This window comes from Stegodyphus dumicola, chromosome 9 (assembly GCF_044657685.1).
Source record: "Stegodyphus dumicola isolate Sdum_Otavi_A_Nest chromosome 9, ASM4465768v1".
NCBI lineage: Eukaryota > Metazoa > Arthropoda > Arachnida > Araneae > Eresidae > Stegodyphus > Stegodyphus dumicola.
This window is the reverse complement of record NC_140776.1, coordinates 39,566,930-39,587,261: the sequence shown is the minus strand read 5'-3', so window position 1 is coordinate 39,587,261 and position 20,332 is coordinate 39,566,930. Positions and strand designations below refer to the sequence as shown.

At 30.5% G+C, this 20,332-nt stretch overlaps 1 protein-coding gene across 2 annotated transcripts in view; it reads left to right on the top strand.

The window, feature by feature from the left end:
* LOC118183792 (uncharacterized) overlaps positions 1-20,332 on the top strand; it is a 130,133-nt gene that overhangs the window by 96,974 nt on the left and 12,827 nt on the right. For both annotated transcript variants that reach the window (XM_035353395.2, XM_035353396.2), the window contains 4 exons: positions 4,778-4,906; positions 5,108-5,195; positions 5,818-10,380; positions 20,128-20,180. In XM_035353395.2, the coding sequence (XP_035209286.1) occupies positions 4,778-4,906; positions 5,108-5,195; positions 5,818-10,380; positions 20,128-20,180 (4,833 nt within the window). The remainder of the gene's footprint in view (positions 1-4,777; positions 4,907-5,107; positions 5,196-5,817; positions 10,381-20,127; positions 20,181-20,332) is intronic.

Genomic DNA, 20,332 nt, shown 5'->3' with positions numbered 1-20,332 from the left:
AAAAATGTGTTTAATTTAATAGGCTATACAAGAAAGTTGTGGTGTTCATGTCGGATTTTATATTTAGTAAAAGAGAGTTTTAGCCTTTCTTAAAGCTATATTTTTTATATCGTGATTAGTATAATTTTGGACAAAATTTATGAAACATTATTTAATGTTTGAGTTGGTAGCTGATTTTAAGATAAAGATGTAATTTTGTTAAAATTCTACAATAAAAAAAGAAAATTTAACTTAATATCTCTACATATAATAAAAGAAAGAGTCTGTCTGTATGTGTGTTTCTTTCGTTCGCGTTGCACGTAAGCTAATAGACCCACGGCTACGAAATTTGGTACATAGGTGCATCTAGACAAAAGCCAGTGCACTTCGAAGCAATTTTTTCGAAATTTGAATTAGTTTTTTTATGTTATGTTTTGTGACAAAATCGCGTCATTTTGAGACATAATGGGCTATAGGAAAGCGAGATTTTACTCTACACACTCCATTTTCACATCATCATGAAACGTAGGCACTTAGCTAGTTTACGAACTTAAAATAAATTTCGTGTTTCAATAAATCGATTCACGAATTTATTTAACAAAGGGAGCTTAACATCTTTTCAACGGGATTTTTTCTAAAAAAGTTTATTTTAAAAAATGTACAGTTTATTTTTCTTTGATTTTTGGACACGTTAAACTTTCATCCTGGCTACTGCTTTTGCAAAAAGAATTTTGAAAAAATGATAATATTTTGTATTTTTAAAAAAAATTTTTAAATGAAGCTTCCGAGTACACTTCTCACATCTCACATCTTTAAAAATATGATTTTAGCAACAATTTTCCTTTCTTATTGTTGATAGATTTTTCATGAAATCGCATTATTTTGAATAGTTTCATTCTTCTAGAAATATGGGTTTGGCAACAATTTTTCATCGTATTTCTTATGTCACTGTTTTTAAGAAATTGGCATATTTTATTGTCATTTTTTATATATATATAATACATTTTTATTTATTTATTTATTTATTTTTGATAAAGTTATTCTGCAGAGTAAAATTCTGCGTGGAATTTTTTGTTTTGAGTTTCTTCCATGATATTTTTTTTGCTTATTTCACTATTTGTAAGATATTGAAAAGTTTTCCTGATTTTTTTTCTTCAATGGAAAGTTGGTTAATTTTTTTTTATTATGATAATAAATATTTGTATTAAGGGATATAGCTTATTTCATTGTAATTTTTTTCTCTTGAAAATATAAGATATAATATCATTAATTATACTTTGCTTTTCAGAATTTTTTTTTTTTTTTTTTTTTTTTTTTGTATTCTTTTATGTTATTTATTGCTCATTTCACCGTTTTTGAGATATTTAAAAGTTTTGAGTGATTTTTTTAGGAAACGAAGTTCTTAATTCCCTTTATACCATTTGAGTTCTTAAGATTTGGCAAAGGGAAGTTGGTTAATTTATTTATTAGGATAATTAATATTTGTATTAAGGGATATTGCTTATTTCATTGTTTTTGTTCAAGTTTGCTGTTCATTGCAAATTCAACATTCTAATTTCTATTGCATCAACTCTGCTATGTCTTTTTCATCACATGTATGTAGATCCTTCTTATTTTTTGGATTGTTTAGGTGCATATTTTCTTCATTTGCATCATAAAAATAAGTAAGATAAATTAGATTTTCATAGTTATTTTAGTTCAATGTAATTTTAATTTATGTGCAAAAGGTTAAGAAAAAGGTGTTTTATAAATGATTTGTTTTCCAATGAGATCTATATCTAATAATAATTTTTATTATATTGATTTTTTTATTATAAATATGATACTTCTTACTGTAGTCCTTTTTACTTTCTTGTATGAAGTAAAGGAAATATTGTAATCACGAAAATTTTTGGGTATCATATTTCAATGAAAATATCCATTCTGACTGCTATTGAATGCACTTTAACGATGTTTTTGCATGACACCTGTACATAAGGACATAATAAAGGACTCTTTTTCCCAAAATGAATTATAAAACAGATTTAAAATAGATTCAGAAGAGACTTTTTTCATGATGTCTATGTATACTTACGTATGTATGTATCATGCGTAACTCAAAAACGAGTAGCCTCAGAAAGTTAAAATTATGTATATGGGACTTCTATAACATGAAGTTGTGCACCTCCCTTTTTAGTTGCAATCGACTGCTATAAGTTGGTAAATTGTGCATTTTTTGCTTTAAAAATGATTGAATTATGTTGTTCTTGTCTTCCAGTTAAGGTTTTTATACCTTTAGTTAATCTGCATGCAGTAGTTGTAGAATTATCAACAATTTGGAAGTTTAGTGTGATTAAGCCTAATTTTTTTAACCCCTTCGAGCCGGGTAGTGAAAACGCGCGCTTATTGCAGAGGCCGGCAGTGTCTTCCGCGAGTGTCTCTCCAGGGCCGGGGGCTTTTTTGCTACTAAGCCTAAATCCATGAAATTTCCGAAGTATCAACGCATTGTTTAATAATGCTCTATAGAGTATTTAAACGGCTTATGCTTTATAGATATTTTTATATATATACTTTAATTACCTTATTTCTTGTTTAAATGCATATTTTACACATTTTATTTTAATTACTCACCATTTTATGACTTTTAACATTATATATCTGAAAACTAAATATATTACTTAAAATTCTCTTTTCGTATGAAAAATTTGAAAACAGGGATCTACACACAGTCCTACATTACATTCCTTGAACTCGTAATAACTCATTTGCCGTTTTGGAGGATTTTTCTGGGAATGTGAACAAACGAAGAATCGTCGTCTCATTTTCTTATCAGTCTCTTCTGAACAAAGTTTTGGAAAATGTCTTTCAGTTAATGTTTCAGAATCAATATCTGAAATATTTTGCATCATTTCTGCTATTTCATGCTCTGTTAAACATTTTTGACGCTTGGACATTGCAACGGTAAAAACAGAAAGAATTCACGTCTAACAATATCTAATTATTTTCTAAAAACTGAACTGTAAACCGAAATACTCAACGCTTTAGCGCATATAAAACATCTACTTACAATAAACAACTATCACGTGCGAATAAAGTGCGATTTATAGAGACGTCATAAATCACGCCATTCGGAAACATTTAGTTCCCCGTTTGTTTATATAATCAAAAACACATGTATGTGAGTCATGCTTCTCTCATTTTGAGTAGAAGGTCTAATGTACATGTATCTGAAACCATATGGATATACAGTGCCATCTTGTGGCAGAAATTATAGTTTCTAAAACGTTCCAGGGTACTGGCACAAATACGTGACAGTCGGTAGTAAACGGGAAAATGCTCTGGCACGCCTGCGTGTCGGCCGGTAGGTGAGTGTGTTCGTTGCTGGCACGTAGACGTGACAGTCGGTGCGAAGGGGTTAACCGTAGTAGCCATATTTGTTTACATTTGAAACTTAACAGAATAGTGAATGAAGTCAGTTTCTGCACTTTATATGTCTTTTTGCCGAATGGGACCAAAAGTAAACTTTCAGTTTTGTGCACCAAAAAATTTTCCTTCTTGCCTGCTGGCTGAATTGCTTCTTTTTGCATAGAAACTCTAATTTAAATTGTAAAAATTGTTTTATATTTTCCAATATATTTTTCAATTTTTAATAAACATATTTTGAGATTTTATGTATTTTTGCCTTCCCGCTAAGTGAGAACTGAATTAATTGAATAAGAAAATATAACTCTAATCAAATTCGAGGAAATAAGTTTAAATCAAGTGCAGCAAAATGTGCGTATAATTTAATATTCCATACAAGGAAGTCATGTGGTATATACATCAGATTTTTTACTTTTTGAAAAGAAACATTTGAACATTTGTCATCTACAAAAGTAATTATAATTTTATTTTTTATTGATATATGCATATAATAAGGGGCAATTTGCCCAGACGGACTATTAATTTAATTTTGGCATTTTGCATTGATTCACTATAAACGTTGATTTACATTTCAAACTGTTGCCACCAAATATTAGAGCCCTGTATTACATTAAAAAAATTAAATAATGAAGGATCTGCATAAATGTATGTATGTTTCTCGCATTGTGATAAAACAACGGTACCTAGAGCCATCAAGTTTTGAATAATGTACATTTCCACTTGAATATAGATGTCTGGAATTTAGTTTATTATCTATTTCTTATTTTGTGAAACTTAAAAGAATCTTTTATTAACAAAATCAACGATTTCAAAGTGAGTAATGGCAAAACTATACAAAAAGTAAATAAATAAATAAATAATTTTTTTTTTATTTCCAGCACGCGAGACTGTGTATCAGAAATTCTTAAGGATATGCTCATTTTAAAATTATTTTGTGATATTGCTGTTAAACTGAATTTTGTTTTTTAAATGTGAAGAATGTGATATTTAATAAATAAACGTAATGCACAAAACATTAAAAAAAGTGTCCCTTTGAGCAAAATGTAAAATCTGAATTCAGAATTTACATTACACCATCTGAAAGCTTTCAGATTTTATTTATTTATTTATTATTATTTATTTATTTGCAAATGCATAGATTTTAACACTGAAGCTATTAGTCATCATGCTCCCAATACTTTTGGATTACAGAAATAAAACCACTAAGTGTGGAATACACATTTAAATGTTCTCTGTCCATAGGTTGGCCAGAGGCACAAAGGGAACTCTGGAGAATTCCTGAATTTCTGTACATCCATTAATCTGTCTGATTAATTTCTGTAATATAATTGTTTATTTGCATAATTAGTTAATGTAAAAAGTGATAAGCTATATTCATTGTTATTTTTCTTTACAGGAACAATATATGCTTGCTCATAGAGCTGTTGCTACTATGTTTGAGCAACAGCTGAATGTTATAGATAATCATACATATGAAAATATTGATGAAGATGGTGAACCTCTAATGTGGAAAGAGTTGATGAAGGTTTAAAAAAATTTCCTCTTGATTTTCTTTTAAATCTTCTGTATTTAGTACTAAATTCTGTCAAAGAAAGACGTAATGTTCATTAAAGTTATATTTTATGCATTTTACTTGAATAAATTTTGTTTTACACTTTGAATAATTTTAATTATTATTTATTATGAATATTGATATGAATTATTATTATATTATTTGATATTTTAGAATAAAGGTTGTTCTTTAAATAAAGAAATTGTACAGGAAGAAAACATTGACAGAATCAGAACAGAAAGTCAGCAGTCTGGATCAGAATGTAAGAAATATTTTTCATCTTGTTTCAGTTCATTTAAATAAAACGTAAGAATCATGCTTTATTTTCCTTGTACATTTTTCCTTGAACAAAATTTACTTTTTCATAGGAAATGAAGATCTTTATTTTCTGAACTAAATTTATTTACATACTTTTTATTACACTAAAAATTCTGTAATGTATAGTTTTTGTTATTTGATGTATTTATGCATGATACTTCATGTAACTAATTCATTGCATTGTAATAATATATTTAAGAAGTTCATTTTAGCTAAAATCTCTTCTTGAGAGCTAATAATTTCATTTTCTCTAGCTAATTATCAGACTTAAAATATTGTGAATATAGTGTAGATTACATGTTGGCAATGTTAATGGACTTTGAATTATGTTTTGGTCAGTTTTTGCTCATCTCAGACATTAATATTGTCTGAACTGAAAAGTTAAGTTCATCAAGGATTTTTTAAAAATATTTTCAAACTGAGAATCATATTTTTATGCTTAAGTTTATTATTATTATTTTAGTATTTTCTTATGTATCTGTATGTCTTAAAAATGTACTTTTAAATTATAAATTATAATTTTTGATTTTTGTATATAATAAGAGTATTTGTTTTCTTTTTATAAGGTTCTCCACTTAGTGAAACTAAAGAGAAGGCCCCTTCAGATGATGATAGCTCTCAAAGTAAAACTGTTAGTAGTGTTGTTTTAAATCACAGATCATCAGTTGATGCTAGTCTTTCAAAAGTTAGCTCTGATTCCATTATTAATAGCAGTAAAAGCAGTGAATGCAGTTTCTCTCGTAACTCATGCTTATCACAACATACGAGTGAAGATACAATCCCATTTATTGATGAAGATGAAATATATGTTAGACCAAATTGTGGTAGAGCCTATCTAGATATTCCCAGTGTTGGTAGTTTTTCCAAGTTAATAAATTCTTTTGATCCATTTGTTGATAAAGTGTCATTAGGAACAGATGACAGTAGTCCTGAAGGTGATGTAAATCTTTTTCCTGGGAACGAATCTGATTGTCCGTCTTTTCAATTAAATAATATCAAATATGAAACAAAAGTCTCTAATTTCTTAAAAAGAAAGGAAATAGCAGGTACATGTGTTGATACTGAAGATAAACCATTGCACGAGCTGAGTAATTGTATCTTACACATGAATAGTGGGCATTCTAGCAAAACCATTTTAAATAACCGAGGAAGTTATCCATCTTATTCATCAAAAACTGAATCTGCTTTTTCAGATTTAATAGAGGATGTTTCTGTAGAAAATACAGAATCCTGTGAAACCCAGAAAAAAGTTGGTAAAGCTACTGTGGTGCGAAGACCTAGCATTTCTAAATTGAAAGCACTATTTGAAAGATCAAGTATTTACAGAAATTCTACTGATGGCTCTAAGCGCTCTTTGTTCAGACATAACTCTCAACATGTTTCAAGAGCTGGATCTGCCCCTCCTTCACTTAATTGTATGGATAAAAATTCAGCACATGAAAGAGAATCAATCCTTATGATGGTGACAAGAAAATTCCGTTCCTCTTCAGTTAGATCAGAAAGGGAAATGAATTCTAAACCACATGATAAATCTGTGCATAGAAAATCAGGTACTGGTACGATGAAGAACTTTAAAGACAGTTTAAATACATTGTCAAGGACTGTATCTTTTAATTTAAGTAAAACTTTTCAAAGTTATACACCTTCAAAATCGAAGGCTGAAAAGTCAGCAACTTCAATAAAACATCATGTTACTTGCATTAATGAAACACCACCTTTAGTCAGTTATAAACCCAAGACACCAGATTCTGATCCAATGGGGAAATCCATGTGGTATGATAAATCATCTTTTCCTCGTGTTGTAGCTATAGTCAAACCAACTGAAAAAATTGATGATTGCTCTTCCCCTCCTCCTCCTCCTCCTCCTCCCCCTCCCCCTAAAGATACAGCAAATAAGCAGACTATAGAAAAGGATAAGCATAATGATCTACTCTCTACTTGTATCAGTAAACCTCCCAAACTCTTGCCTTTCTTCAGTAATTTAAATAAAAATGAATGCAAGGATGTATCTACAATGTGGTATAGTGAAGCAGATGATGTGACAACTTCTGAACTTACAGAAAACAAAGCAGTACCAATTTATACAAATTTTGAATCATCTACCTTGCAGACTAAGAGCTCTATTAAAAAGCCTGGTCATAAGGTGTTGCCATTTATACAGTCTATCACACCTTGGAAGAAAAGTCTCAAAACCCCATTGAGTAGTCCAGAAAGTCCAAAAAATTTTGATGCTAGGGAACCAGATTCCAATCTTCAAGTATGCAATTCTAAATTTTATACAGAAGTTAAAGATGACCAGAAACTTCCCAAAGTAGCAGCAGAGATTGAAGATATCAAAAATATCTTGCCGTGTCCTGTTCCAGAAGAAATTATTCCAATTAATCCAAAAACTGAAAAAGGGTTTTGGCCTTCTGGTTCTGTGACATCAACTGGAAAATCTGACACTAAACAGGAGAAAGTATTAATAAATCATACTGAACTTCAAGATATTTTAACTACAGAAAAGGAGGTAGCTGTGACAGTCACTGAAACAGATGTGATTGTGGAACAAAAAAAGTTAGATTCCAAACAACTGCTTGAACAATCTGCTGTTACCATTAAAAATTTGGAATCTGAATCCAAAGACTCATTAAAAATGTCATCACAAAAATCTGCAATTTTGAAAGAAAGCAATGTCAGTGATATAACAGTGATGCCTAAACTAGAAATTGATGTTATTGAAAAGCAGACTACAATAGAACATGATCAACCTCCTGCTATACCCAAGAAAATGCTTATTGGAAAAAATCGAAATTTTGAATTTCAGAACTATCCAAAAGAAAAGAAAATTGAAGATAATGATAACTTATCTGGAGTCCAAAATTCTTTATTGTCTAATGAAACTGGATTTACTTCAAACGCTTCCAATTTAACAGTTAACACAAACGCTGCACCAGCAGAAAAAAGTGATGCTTATATTAATGTCAATATTACTGCGAAGAAAAATATTGAACAGATTGAAAATACTCTGAAGAAATTTCCTCGTGGTGCAATTATTGATTTGACATCCAGAGAATCATATTCCATGGAGGAAGAACTTGCAAATGCTGTTAAGCAATTATCAGAATCTTCTGAAAAGAAGAAGACAACCATCTTAAAAAGTCATTCTAAATTTCCAGGTTATGAAGTGATATGGCCAGAAGAAAAGTATTCAGAAATAATCCAGCTGCAAAAATCAGGTGGTGCAGTTTTATCTCGAGGTAGAAAAATGCCAGATGTACCAAAAGCTGAAGCAGAACTTCTAACCAGAGCTAAAACTGGTGTTTGTTATAGTCCACCTTTAAGACGCAGTTGTAACTCAGTATTACATCTTTCAAAATCTCAATCTTGCTCTAGCTTAAATTGGCATGAACCAGATGATATAATAGAAGCATCTACAGAACAGACAGTAACTGGCACTAAGAAACTTGTGGATGAAGCTGCCGTAGAATTAAATGCACTTCTTAATCAACTAACATCTAAAACATTAACAGAAGATAATAATTTTGTTTCTGATGTGAAAAATGATTCTCACGGTGTACCAGCACTGGTAACAAATAATAATATTTCATTTACAGAGCAAAGTAATAAGGAAAGTATGATGGTCCATTCTGTAACTTTAGTCTCTAAATCATCAGCTGTAGATAGCTGTGCGAAGGAAGAAGAGATAATTTTTCATTTTCCTCCACCCCCACCTTTACCTCCTCCTCCAGATAATGATCAGCCATCAGAAAGTTTTAATATAATATGCAAGAATGGCTCATTGATTGTATCAGAGTCTAATATAAATAATGCATCAGCAGCAAATGGTTCAAGTGCCAGAAATGCAGATAGTCTGAAAGGTAAATCAGAACAAAATTTTCCTAAACCATCCCCACGAAAAAGTAAGCAGGTTGGTGCTTTACAACGATCTGCTTCTTACACTATGCTTTCTATTCCACAAAAAGTTACCAAAGGCTATGAAAATATATTTTTAGATAAATATCAAACCATATCACATCTTCAGGTAAATTCAAAAGCTGATAAAAGTAAACAAAACAATAAAAAAGGAAATACTATAGTGCCAAACATTGAATCTTCTAGGACAGAGTATGAACAAAAACTTCCAAATAAAATGCCAAATTATGTAAATATTAATGAATTAGTTAAAGTCTCAGATTTAAAGGTATATGATAGTAAACAAATTCAAAATAATGATGATTCACAGTCAGATCAAAATGAATTATTCAAATGTCCTCCTCCGCCTGCAGTTAAAAGTACTGTTGTGCAGCAGAGTGATTCAGAAAGAAGTGGAATTTATGGTAAAATATGTAAAATTAAAGATGGGAAAGTTAATATAGAAAATGCCTCTTTAAAACAGTATTGTTTTGATAATAAAATTCATTCAGTTGAGATGAAAAGGAAAAATATTCCTTCAAAAAAATGCGAACGAGCTCCTTTGCCCCCTGATATTAAGTTAAAGCTTGAAGATTTGCCAAGTAAAATAACTTCATCATCTAAAAAACTTCCTTCCAGGAAACTAGAAAAAGCACCTCTTCCACCACCTTTACTACAAAAAAGTGCTTCTACTATTGCAGTTCCAAAGAAAATATCTAGTTCTCAGCAGTACACAAATCTTCATTCATTACAATCTCATCCTTCAGATGAGCCCTATAAACTGCCAGCTCTTCGTGAGAATATACCTAATGTCATGAACTATCCTGAACCATCTAATAGGAAGGCTATAAATAATGATATACTTAAAAAGACTTTTTCTGGCCGTGGTTTATCTCATTCACAATCAGATGTTAGTGTATATCGGGCATTAAAGGAACAAAAAGCTGAGTCTATGCGCCAAAAACAGAAAGTGTCTGATATCAAGCCAGTGCTTATGAACACTGTGAAACAAACTAGAAATTTTCCAAGTGTTAGTAGCAGTGATAGTGATGGTAGTTATGAACATATCTTTTTGACTAAATCCACTGAACAACGCTTACCAAAAATAAATCTTACTGAACAAAAGGATCTGAACTCAATAAAGCAGTATAGAAAAGAAATTCCTGTTGCTCCACCGAGATCAAAAAGGAGAAGTACAATGGAAATACAGTATGCTAAGGTGAAAGCAAAAGAAGGTATATTTAAATCAATTTTAATTTAATGTGAACTTTTATTTTTTTTAATATGTATTTAACATTAATGTTTTTAGAGTAGCGCTTCTTAAATTTTCTTTGGTGCTCTTCTGTTATCAGGACTGGATTCAGAAATCTCTGTTTGTATCTGCATATATGTGCATGCATACACACATATACATATGCATACATAAATGTCCTTTTTTATCATTGAATTTTTTTTTTTTTTTTTGTAATTTCAGGTATTAAATATAAAATAAAAATAAAAATTTTCCTATAAATAAATTATGTTTTGCTGAATAATATATATATGCATGGAAAGAAGTAGGTCTAAGATTTTTTTCAGTAAACCCTTACTGAACGGGAACTTGTGGAACTCAGTGTCGCATGTATGCATTATATTAATTTTGTCCATTTAATTTATCAAATGCAAAAATTTCAATTAAACATGGTATGCTAACTTGCATCAGCTGCATTGCGACAGTCCTCTTTAATGACTAGTTTGAAAATTCATTCAGTAAAAAAGTCAAATATTACTTAGCCAAAACCTGAGCTTTAAAGTTATCATAATTCTCGTCAATGTTCCAGCACAGGGTACTGAAGGCCTCATTGCATTCAAATGTAGAGGTTTTATTCCTTCCAAGAGAACACCACTTACTTAATCCAATCAATGGTTCAAGGAATCATAAAAACGTTATGTCAGACATGTTTACATCCCTGCAAATAAAGTACTAGGTACAGGAAAGCACATCCCACTAATGGTATTGGGGAGCAATTAAATATAAGTCATTGTCTGGAAAGGATTAAACTCACGTGGAATCACTGTAAATTCATGAACAATGAATGCTTGCTGGCATCATCACTGGCCAGAAGTTGTCAACAATTTCAAAGGATTTCCATTGATTGAAAATAAAATCAAGGAAATTGTATAGGCAGTGAAAGATTTTCAGATATGAAGAAGGAAAAGTTATTGAATTAATATAGAATGATGATCATGAAATGACAAATAAAGAATTAAATGATCTTAAAATGTCAGCCATTGGTGAAATGAAAGCAGCCATAGTGAAGAAGATAAAGAGCTTTAAATGTACAAGAAGTTAAACAAATTGTTAAAAAAAGCACAGGAACTGCCCAATTTTGTAGTGGAGAATAATCCAAATGAAGAAAAAAAGAGTACATTGTATGAAAGGTAATAGAAAACTTTGCTCTCCTTACCGCAAAATATTTAATGAGTTGCATCAGACATTGTCCCAAGCAAAAATCATCAGCTATTAAAAAAATAATTGTATCATGGGCCTGCTTATTAAGCAGTAATGGAAATCCTTTGAATTAACATTTGTTTAATTTTTTCCATTCAGGTACAATAATATTTAGGTAGGTACACTGCTCAAAAAAAAAAAAAAAAAAAAAAAATGGGACAATGCTATATCTCCCGTTCTACTGGGCCGATTGACAAAATTCAAACTACGTTTTTCATGTCTCGAAGGCGCGACTTAGGATATATATTAGATTTATATATAGTACTATTCTAACATAGGTATTTTGACACAATCGGACTTTTTCTGAAATAACATACCAATTTTTTTACATATTTCGATTCTACGACTCAAATTATGCCAGAATACCAAGTTTTGTAAAAATCGTACGAATAGTTTTTAAAATATTAGCTCCTCAATGTTAATTGAAGTTGGCAAATATTTATTAATATCTCTTTTTTTATTAAACCTTTTTGATTTTTTCTCTCACATTTCGAAATTTTGGTTCATTCCAAATAAAATTTACCCATTTTTTGCGTTTTAGTTTTTAAATTTCTATTTTTAAATAATTTCTATTGATTTTTCGAAAAAAATTTTGAATTATAACCTATAAAATTTTTGCCATCATCTTAAAGTAGGTGTATTTTTAAGCATATCTGCAAAAAATTAGACTTTTTTATTCAAAATTTTCTAAGATATACATGAATTTACATAATTTCGCGTTTTGAAATTTGGCACCTTTTTTTTGAGCAATAATAACGCCAAATGTGGTCTATGGATTTTTGTTACACTGAATTGCCACAGCTATTTTTAACCTTCAAGTAAAATTTTACGGAGAATTAATTATATGACATTTTTTCCCTCAATGATGCGTAATAAATATTTATTAATACTATATGAAAGGCTATTTTTTTTAAATTATAGATGATATTATTCAAATTTTTAACTATTTTTTTTTTTTTTTAAATTTCTCTCGTATCTTTTCTTTTTTTAAAAAATTTAAGAGTAAGTTTTTGAAAGAGTAAATTTTTACCTTCGGCGTTTTATCGTCTGCTACTTTACTTCGTTTAAATCGAATTGTCTAAAACTGAGAATTTTCGTTTGATATTTATTTGAATTTTATGACATTAACTGCATAATTTATTTCTAAACAAACTGTTGCTTTTGAAGTGGCTGAAAGAGCGGCTGATACTATTATCCATATTTTTAAAGCGCAATATATTTTTATAGAAACATAATATTTAGAATAATCATTTTTATAAAAGTCAAATTATGATATAAACATACAACCCTCTAGAGACTGAATTAATGGAAGTTCAATGGTTATGTAGAAATGATCTGCAGCTACTTAATGGCTGGATAAGTCAGCAGATTCTGTGGACAAGTAAGAATAATTATATAAACGACACCAACATTCTGGATTCAATAAACAACGAGGATACGATGTTTACTAAATGAATTTAAGAAGTTTTAAAACATAAAAAAGCAACTCATTTTTTTTCCTAAAATGTATTTTTGTGCGTAGCGTATTTTCATTATATCCTTAAAATTCTAATTTAGAATGTAATTGTCAAGAACTGAACCCTAATCATCAGTAATATAATAAGTAATTATTACGGTTATTAATAAATCCTTATAAAGTAATTGCAAATATTTCAAAAAACTTTCTGTCTGAATGCAAACATTTTTCTATGCAAATATTTTTAATTTTATATTAATCGAGATTGCACACCATATTACTTATTTCCACTTCAATTCTTACCGTCAGTTCTAGTAGAATTTACAAATCAATTATATTTAATTAAGGATTAGATTGGATTATTTAATTATGGCAAAGCACACGAGGACTATCTGCCTAAAGGGAGGGATGCCTTCGTGGAGGACTTTCTAAGGGAAACTGGCCCGTATACACGTTACACATGGGGAAAACCACGAAACCGCCGATGCGGCCAGCCCGTTCGCGGGATTCGAAACTCGAACTGAACTACCAGTGTTCAGCGTCTTTACCGCTCGGCCGTTGGTGGGCTATTTAATTAAGGAATGACCATCTAAGTTAAGAAACAGCGTAACGTAACAACATTTCAATTATTGGTTCCGTATCTTTCATGTTACTCCCGATTGGCTAGCTACATGATTTTTAATGAGTATTCGGATTTTACTAGTAACTTCACTTGGAAATCGCGCTTAAACTAGGTTAGTTGGTTATTTGAATATAGAAAGAACATGAGAGCTATTTGATTAAGATGCTTTCATAGAGAATCTTTGTAAAGAGAACCTAAAAAACTACGAAAACCAACCATGCAGCATGGGTTAGACTGAGCAGCAAACAATTAGTATTTAACAATCTTTTCTTTTTCAAATGCTAGGCGACGGATGAGGCTTCAATTAAATCTCCAATTTAATATTTTATTTGTAAATATTTAAAATATTGTTGTATTCTTTGACACAAAAAGCAGAATTTAAGTTTTGTTAACTCGTTAGTAAACTACCAAGCCGTAGTGCAAATGAATATTCAATTTCTTTGGCAATAATTGTATTCACTTAATATTCTTGGAATATGAGCTAAAGAAGGAACGTTCTCGGAAGATTAAAGAAGTGTTTAAATCCAGTGATATTAGGTTTGTTTTACAAGCTCAGGATCAAAACGATTCTGCAATTGCCTGAATAGTTGACTTGTAAATGGATGTGAATTAAGCAGATGACTTTTAATCTTACAATATTCAGCCAGAAAACGTATTCCAAATGTTTTGTATTGCATGACAATGCATCTTTTCATTATTCAATAACCAGTCGGAGAAACGCTTGTGTTCAGAAAATAAGTATGTATATTCAATCGTCCTGCATGTTCTTCAAATTTGTCTTCTTGTGATTTTTTTTTTTTTTTTTTCTTTCTCAAAAACTAAAGTTGCCTCTCAAAGGAAAGTTTTTTGACATTGAAGAGACAAAATTAATATGACATCTACTTTTAGAGGCATGTCAAAAACAGATTTCTACAAACCCTCTCTTCCATTACATGCTGTGCAGTCAGACAAAAAGTTACATCAGCGTAAATTCTATAATCTATTTTTATTACACTCTGATTACTTTATTAACATACAGTGAATATATACTAAATCTTTTACTTTAGCTTATGTAATTCGGAATTGTTGTCGGAATTAGGACTTAGAAGATAAGTCAAATTGAATATTTCGATAACCCAGTAAATTCAAGTTCGAAATTTCAATATTTTATTTTCGGAGGGAGGGGAAATGCTTTCAGTTTTGGTCCATTATACTAAGTATATTTGCTTCGATTTTTTATTTTTCCATAAAAGCGAAAATTTTACGCATGGTATACATATAACGCATAGCTTCAAATTAAAATTTAATAATATACAGAGTGGTTATAATTAAAGTTCCACATTGAAACGGTCATAAAAGGAAAACTACTGGATCAAATGTTATCAAATTTGGAAATCGTGTAAAGGAGGTCATGGGAATTTATTTTCCGCGAAAAAAAGAAGTTCGAAGCCTCACCACCAGGGGGGAAATGGCGCTGTATGCAATATTGTTAAACGAAATATGGGTCGGAATCTAACTTAACCTTTTGTTAAACGGGTTTAATATGTTGTATACCCTTAAGAAACTTTGAAGTAGGCAAATTACCATTTAAAGATGTTAAATTCGATAAATGTCGAGTGCGCCATCCCTGTAAGTGAGAATTTCGTCCGTGAAAACCACGAATTAGCGATTAGAAAATGTGAGATCGCAAATCACTCTCACAAGTGCGTACAATCTGAAAATCATTTCCTTACAGATCGCTAATTTGTAATTTTTTAAGCCTGAATTCGGTACTAAAACATGAAAATACTGATTCAAAACGCTTTTAATCGATTTGGGCCAAAAAAATCTCTCATGTTATCTATCTAGTTCCATTGCATTCTCCTACTGCATTCAATTGCATAACAGTCATTTCACACCGTTTACTGTTGAATGACAGCTAGTTTTATAACTGAACCATTTTTTCTGAAGAGCAGTCGACAGCTGGACTACTGCGATTGCAGCTCACTTAGAGCCAATATTAAAATGTTTCGTGATACATGAACTGCAGTAACGTGGCATTTTAGAAACTACGATTTTTATGCAGGGCTGGGCACCACCTCAAGAGCGTCGCATAGTTACTTAGGCAACATTTCACGAATGAACGTCTTATAGGCCAACACTTCCCCTCTTCCCACCAGACCTCAACCTCTGTGTCTTTTGTCTCAAAAGCACTGTTTATGGTGATAATCTAAACAATTTGGCAGAAATGAAAAATGTGATACACTGTAACATTCGTCCTGATATGCTATGTGTAACGTGTATACGAGCCAGTTTCCCTTAAAAAGTCCTCTACGAAGGCATCCCTCCCTTGAGGGAGATAGCCCTCGAGTGCTTTGCCGTAATCTAATAAACCAAACCAAAACCAAACCTGATATGCTAAGAGCTGCTGTTGAGAATGCAGTAACATGATTTAACTTGCTTTCGGAAAATGATGGACGCTACTGAACATGCTTTGTAACACGTTTCGGAAAATATTAAACACATTTTAAACAAATGTTTTCGTGTCTTATTTCATTTAACAATATTGTATACAGCGCCATTTTTCCCCTGATGGTGAGTTTTTGAGCTCTTTTTTTCTGCTGAAAATAAATTCTCATAACCTCCTTTACACGATTCCCAAGTTTGATAACATTTGGTCCGGTAGTTTTCCTTTTATGACCATTTCAAAGTGGAACTTTAATAATAACCACCATGTAAAATAAGCTTTAAAAGTCTGACAGTTTGGTTCAAGTCCCAACTTTAAAATATATATATATAAATATAAATTTTTATATTAATTCTCTTAGAAAGCATGTTTTAAGAAGCTAATTTTTCTCTCGCGTTATAGATTGTATAAAAAAACATGATCTTTAGTATGATTTAGATTTTTTCACCCGATATAAGAATCAGGTCACTCTGTGGTACAGAATAAACCCTGCTGGACTGTTTTATTTCTTTGTCATTTAGCAAAAAATTTTTAATTAAAATATTTATCCTTTGGACTTCGCTTTAAACTTTATTTATAGCTAAAATGACTAGAAAATGAAAAGCTGTCTTTAGCTGAAACGCAATTCATATAATTGATATTTTAAAAAATTGACAAGAATGCAAAATGTATGGAAGTCTAGCAGTCGAAAAATCTTAATTTTCTTGTGTGAGCACTGAAAATAACTGTAGAAGGAAAGAAGAAAATTAGGGAGAAAAGTAAGCAAAAATTTGCAGGAAAATTTGGCTGTCAGACGTACCAAGATGTTCAAAAAGTTGGACGCTTTCGAATATACTTTCAGGATACTTCAAAGAATTTAAGTGTTCAAAGAGAAAACACTTGGACGAGTACACCAACAAATACCATCAATTGAGCTTGTGTTAACAGAAAAGACAAAACGATATCATTGCAGATTAAAGTGAAGAGCGACTGGTTTTAAACTATATGGTTGTGTAAATTACGTTATAAAACATCATATTGTATCATAAATGGTGAATCCCATGATTTCCTCAGTCGAATTATTTGAAGATTCAGGAGTTTATCCAGTGATGTATGTGGATGTCACTTAAAGATGTTTTTTTTCCCTTCCTGATGAAACAGCGGCCGAGGGGTAAAGTCGCCGAACACTGGTAGTTTGGTCCGAGGTTCGAATCCCGCGAACGGGCTGGCTGCATGGGCGTTTTCGTGGTTTTCCCCATGTGTAACGTGTATGCGAGCCAGTTTCCCTTAGAAAGTCCTCCAGGAAAGCATCCCTCCCCTTAGGCAGATAGCCGTAGTGTGCTTTGTCATAATAAAATAAACCAAAACCTTTTGATGAAACCAGTCTTTTCTTTCATCTCATAGCTTCAAAATGTTTAGCCTCTAAAGACTGATAAAGGCTCTGACGAAATACTTCGTGAAGAACTTTCTAAGGGAAACAAGCTGTCATACGCGTTACACATGAGAAAATCCACGAAAAAGCCCATGCAACCAGCCCGTTTACCGGGGTTCGAACCCCGGAGTGAACTACCAGTGTTCAGCAACTTTACCGCTCGGCCGTTTGTGGGCGTTTATGAAATGGAAGGCGATAACTTTATTTAAAATGATTGTCAGAAATACCAAAATGTTTCGAAAAGTTGGATACTTTTCAATATACTTTCAGAATGCTTAAAGAAACAGAAAGAAAAATAAATATTTTCGTAAAATTTAGTATTCGTATTTTTTTAAATTTAAAACTTTTCAATCTTATGATTCTTGATTCTTGCGATTTCAAAAATAAAATATTTGACTAAAATATGAATAACATTTTAAGAAACCAAATGTAGAATAAAATTGTGTAAAGCAATGGGCACAATGATAAAACTGTTTAAAGCAGTGTATGCAAGTCATCCTAAGTTAAAATATCGGTTATACATCTCTCTTATTTATATATATTTTTTCTGAACGGAACATTGAAAGGCGTGTAAAACTGTGCTTTACTGTATTTTCTCTTTTAATATAGTATGCAGTTTTCAAACGCATCGTAGTCTGGGTTACAAAGTATTGTTCCGAAAGAAACGTAGTTCAAATAAATAAAATCAAATTCTGGAAAATTGATATTAATAAATATATTTAAAATGCTCAGTTCGAAGGAATAAATAGAAAATTTTAAAACAATTATCTGAAGAGACAATGCAACACAAACAATTAAAATAAAAGTATAAAAATTTAAAAATGACCTAAAATAATAGCTATGACGAAAAATATATATAAAGAAAACTATTTGAAAAAAAAAAAATAAATAAAATAAAATAAACGCTGCACCTTTATTTACGCAGTTCGAATAGGTAAATAGAAATTTTTAAAACAGTTATTCGGAAAAAAAAAAAAAAAAAAAAAAAAGTGCAACTTAAACAATTAATATGAAATTCGAAAAAGGAAAAATTACTTAAAAAATAAGTTATAATTAAAAATATAATATAAAGAATATTATTTGGAAAAAAGGAACGATGGTGACTTTTTTTCCTCTCTCACGGAAAAGGAAACTAGGTTGCCATGTATTAAGAAGTGCGCCAAGTGAAGTATTCTTGGCGCAAACTGACAAAAAAGTGCCAACATAAGTTTGTGAATTTCTCTGTAAATTTCGCTCCAAATTTTACAAAATTTCATATTTAGGCGTAATTTGAGTCGTAGAATCGAAATATGTAAAAAAATTGGTATGTTATTTCAGAAAAAGTCCGATTTTGTGTCAAAATACCTATGTTAGAATAGTGCTATATATAAATCTAATATATATCCTAAGTCGCGCTTTCGAGACATGAAGAACGCAATTTGAATTTTGTCAATCGGCCCAGTAGATCGGGAGATATAGGACTGTCCCATTTTTTTTTTTGAGCAGTGTACAAATCATACTTTCTAAATCTGAGATATTCCTAATCTGTTTTTCCATAGAAAGTTAACTTTGCAGAATGTGATTTTGTTATGCATGTAATGCATTAATAATGCTTGGCAAGGGTGTTTTGAAAGAAAATTATGTTTTTGTTGGTAGAAAATTATATTTTAATGAAGCAGATGCACTTATTTTTTATTGCATAACAAATTAAATTTTGGTGTAATATTTGACACTACTGAAGGTTTTTTGAATCCAAAACAACTTTTTGAAATTCAAATTTGATGTAAGGTATTTGCAAAACTATGTTTTTAAAGTTTTCAAGTGATCTATAATAAATGCAATTAACGTTTTACAGTTACTGTTTTCAATTATAAAACTGAAGATGGTTGAAAACATTTTGAATGAATCATTTTCTTCCTTATTTTTTCAAGTATTCATCTTTTTAATAAACCTTGAATTTTTGTCATTTGAACTAATTGTAAAGAATGAACTCTGGTTTAAGTGCCATGAAACTTTTGTTAATAATAGTATTTCAGCTGTTTGCATGAAATATGTTTACTTGCTGTGTAAACTAATATGACATTTAAAGAATAAATATACTGTATAAAATCATTTGATGCTGTTTTCATGCTTGACATTGTTTTAAAACAAATAAGTTAGTATAAGTGTGATTTTTTTATGTTAATGGTATAAAGTCTTGTAGTTCATACTTGTGATCAAATCTAATATGATTACATTATATAAATTTCAAAAATTTCATAGATGTATTAATGAGAAACTTCAGTAAAGTAGTTTTCTTTTCGAACAGAATTTCTCTTCTGTTTCTTTTCATTATTTTATTATATTCAGAGTATGAATATAAATATCACATTTTTAGATTTTCATCATATTTTTGGTGGCAGTAAGCAATGATGTATGCATAGAATTCTTTAATAGCTCTTGATTTATAAAATCATTAATTATTCCTGATTATATATATTAGCTAAAGTTATGTTTTGAGACTTTCATTTTGTGTATAAAATCATCTTTTTCTAATCATTTTTTTTTTTCTTTATGAAGCAAATATAATTATTTATTTATTTATTTTTTTTAATGCAGTTTCATCTACTTCCAGTGATTCATCCACTACAGAACAACATAATCAGTTGAAGGTTGGTACAATTTTATTTTAAGCAGTTACATTGATAATTATTGCAGTCCTTCTTTAGTTATGAGTCATTAATGATTTCTGTGTAACTGTTAAGAAAGACCATAATAGATGTAAGTGTGTTAAAAAAAGACCATAACATTTTAATATCAGACA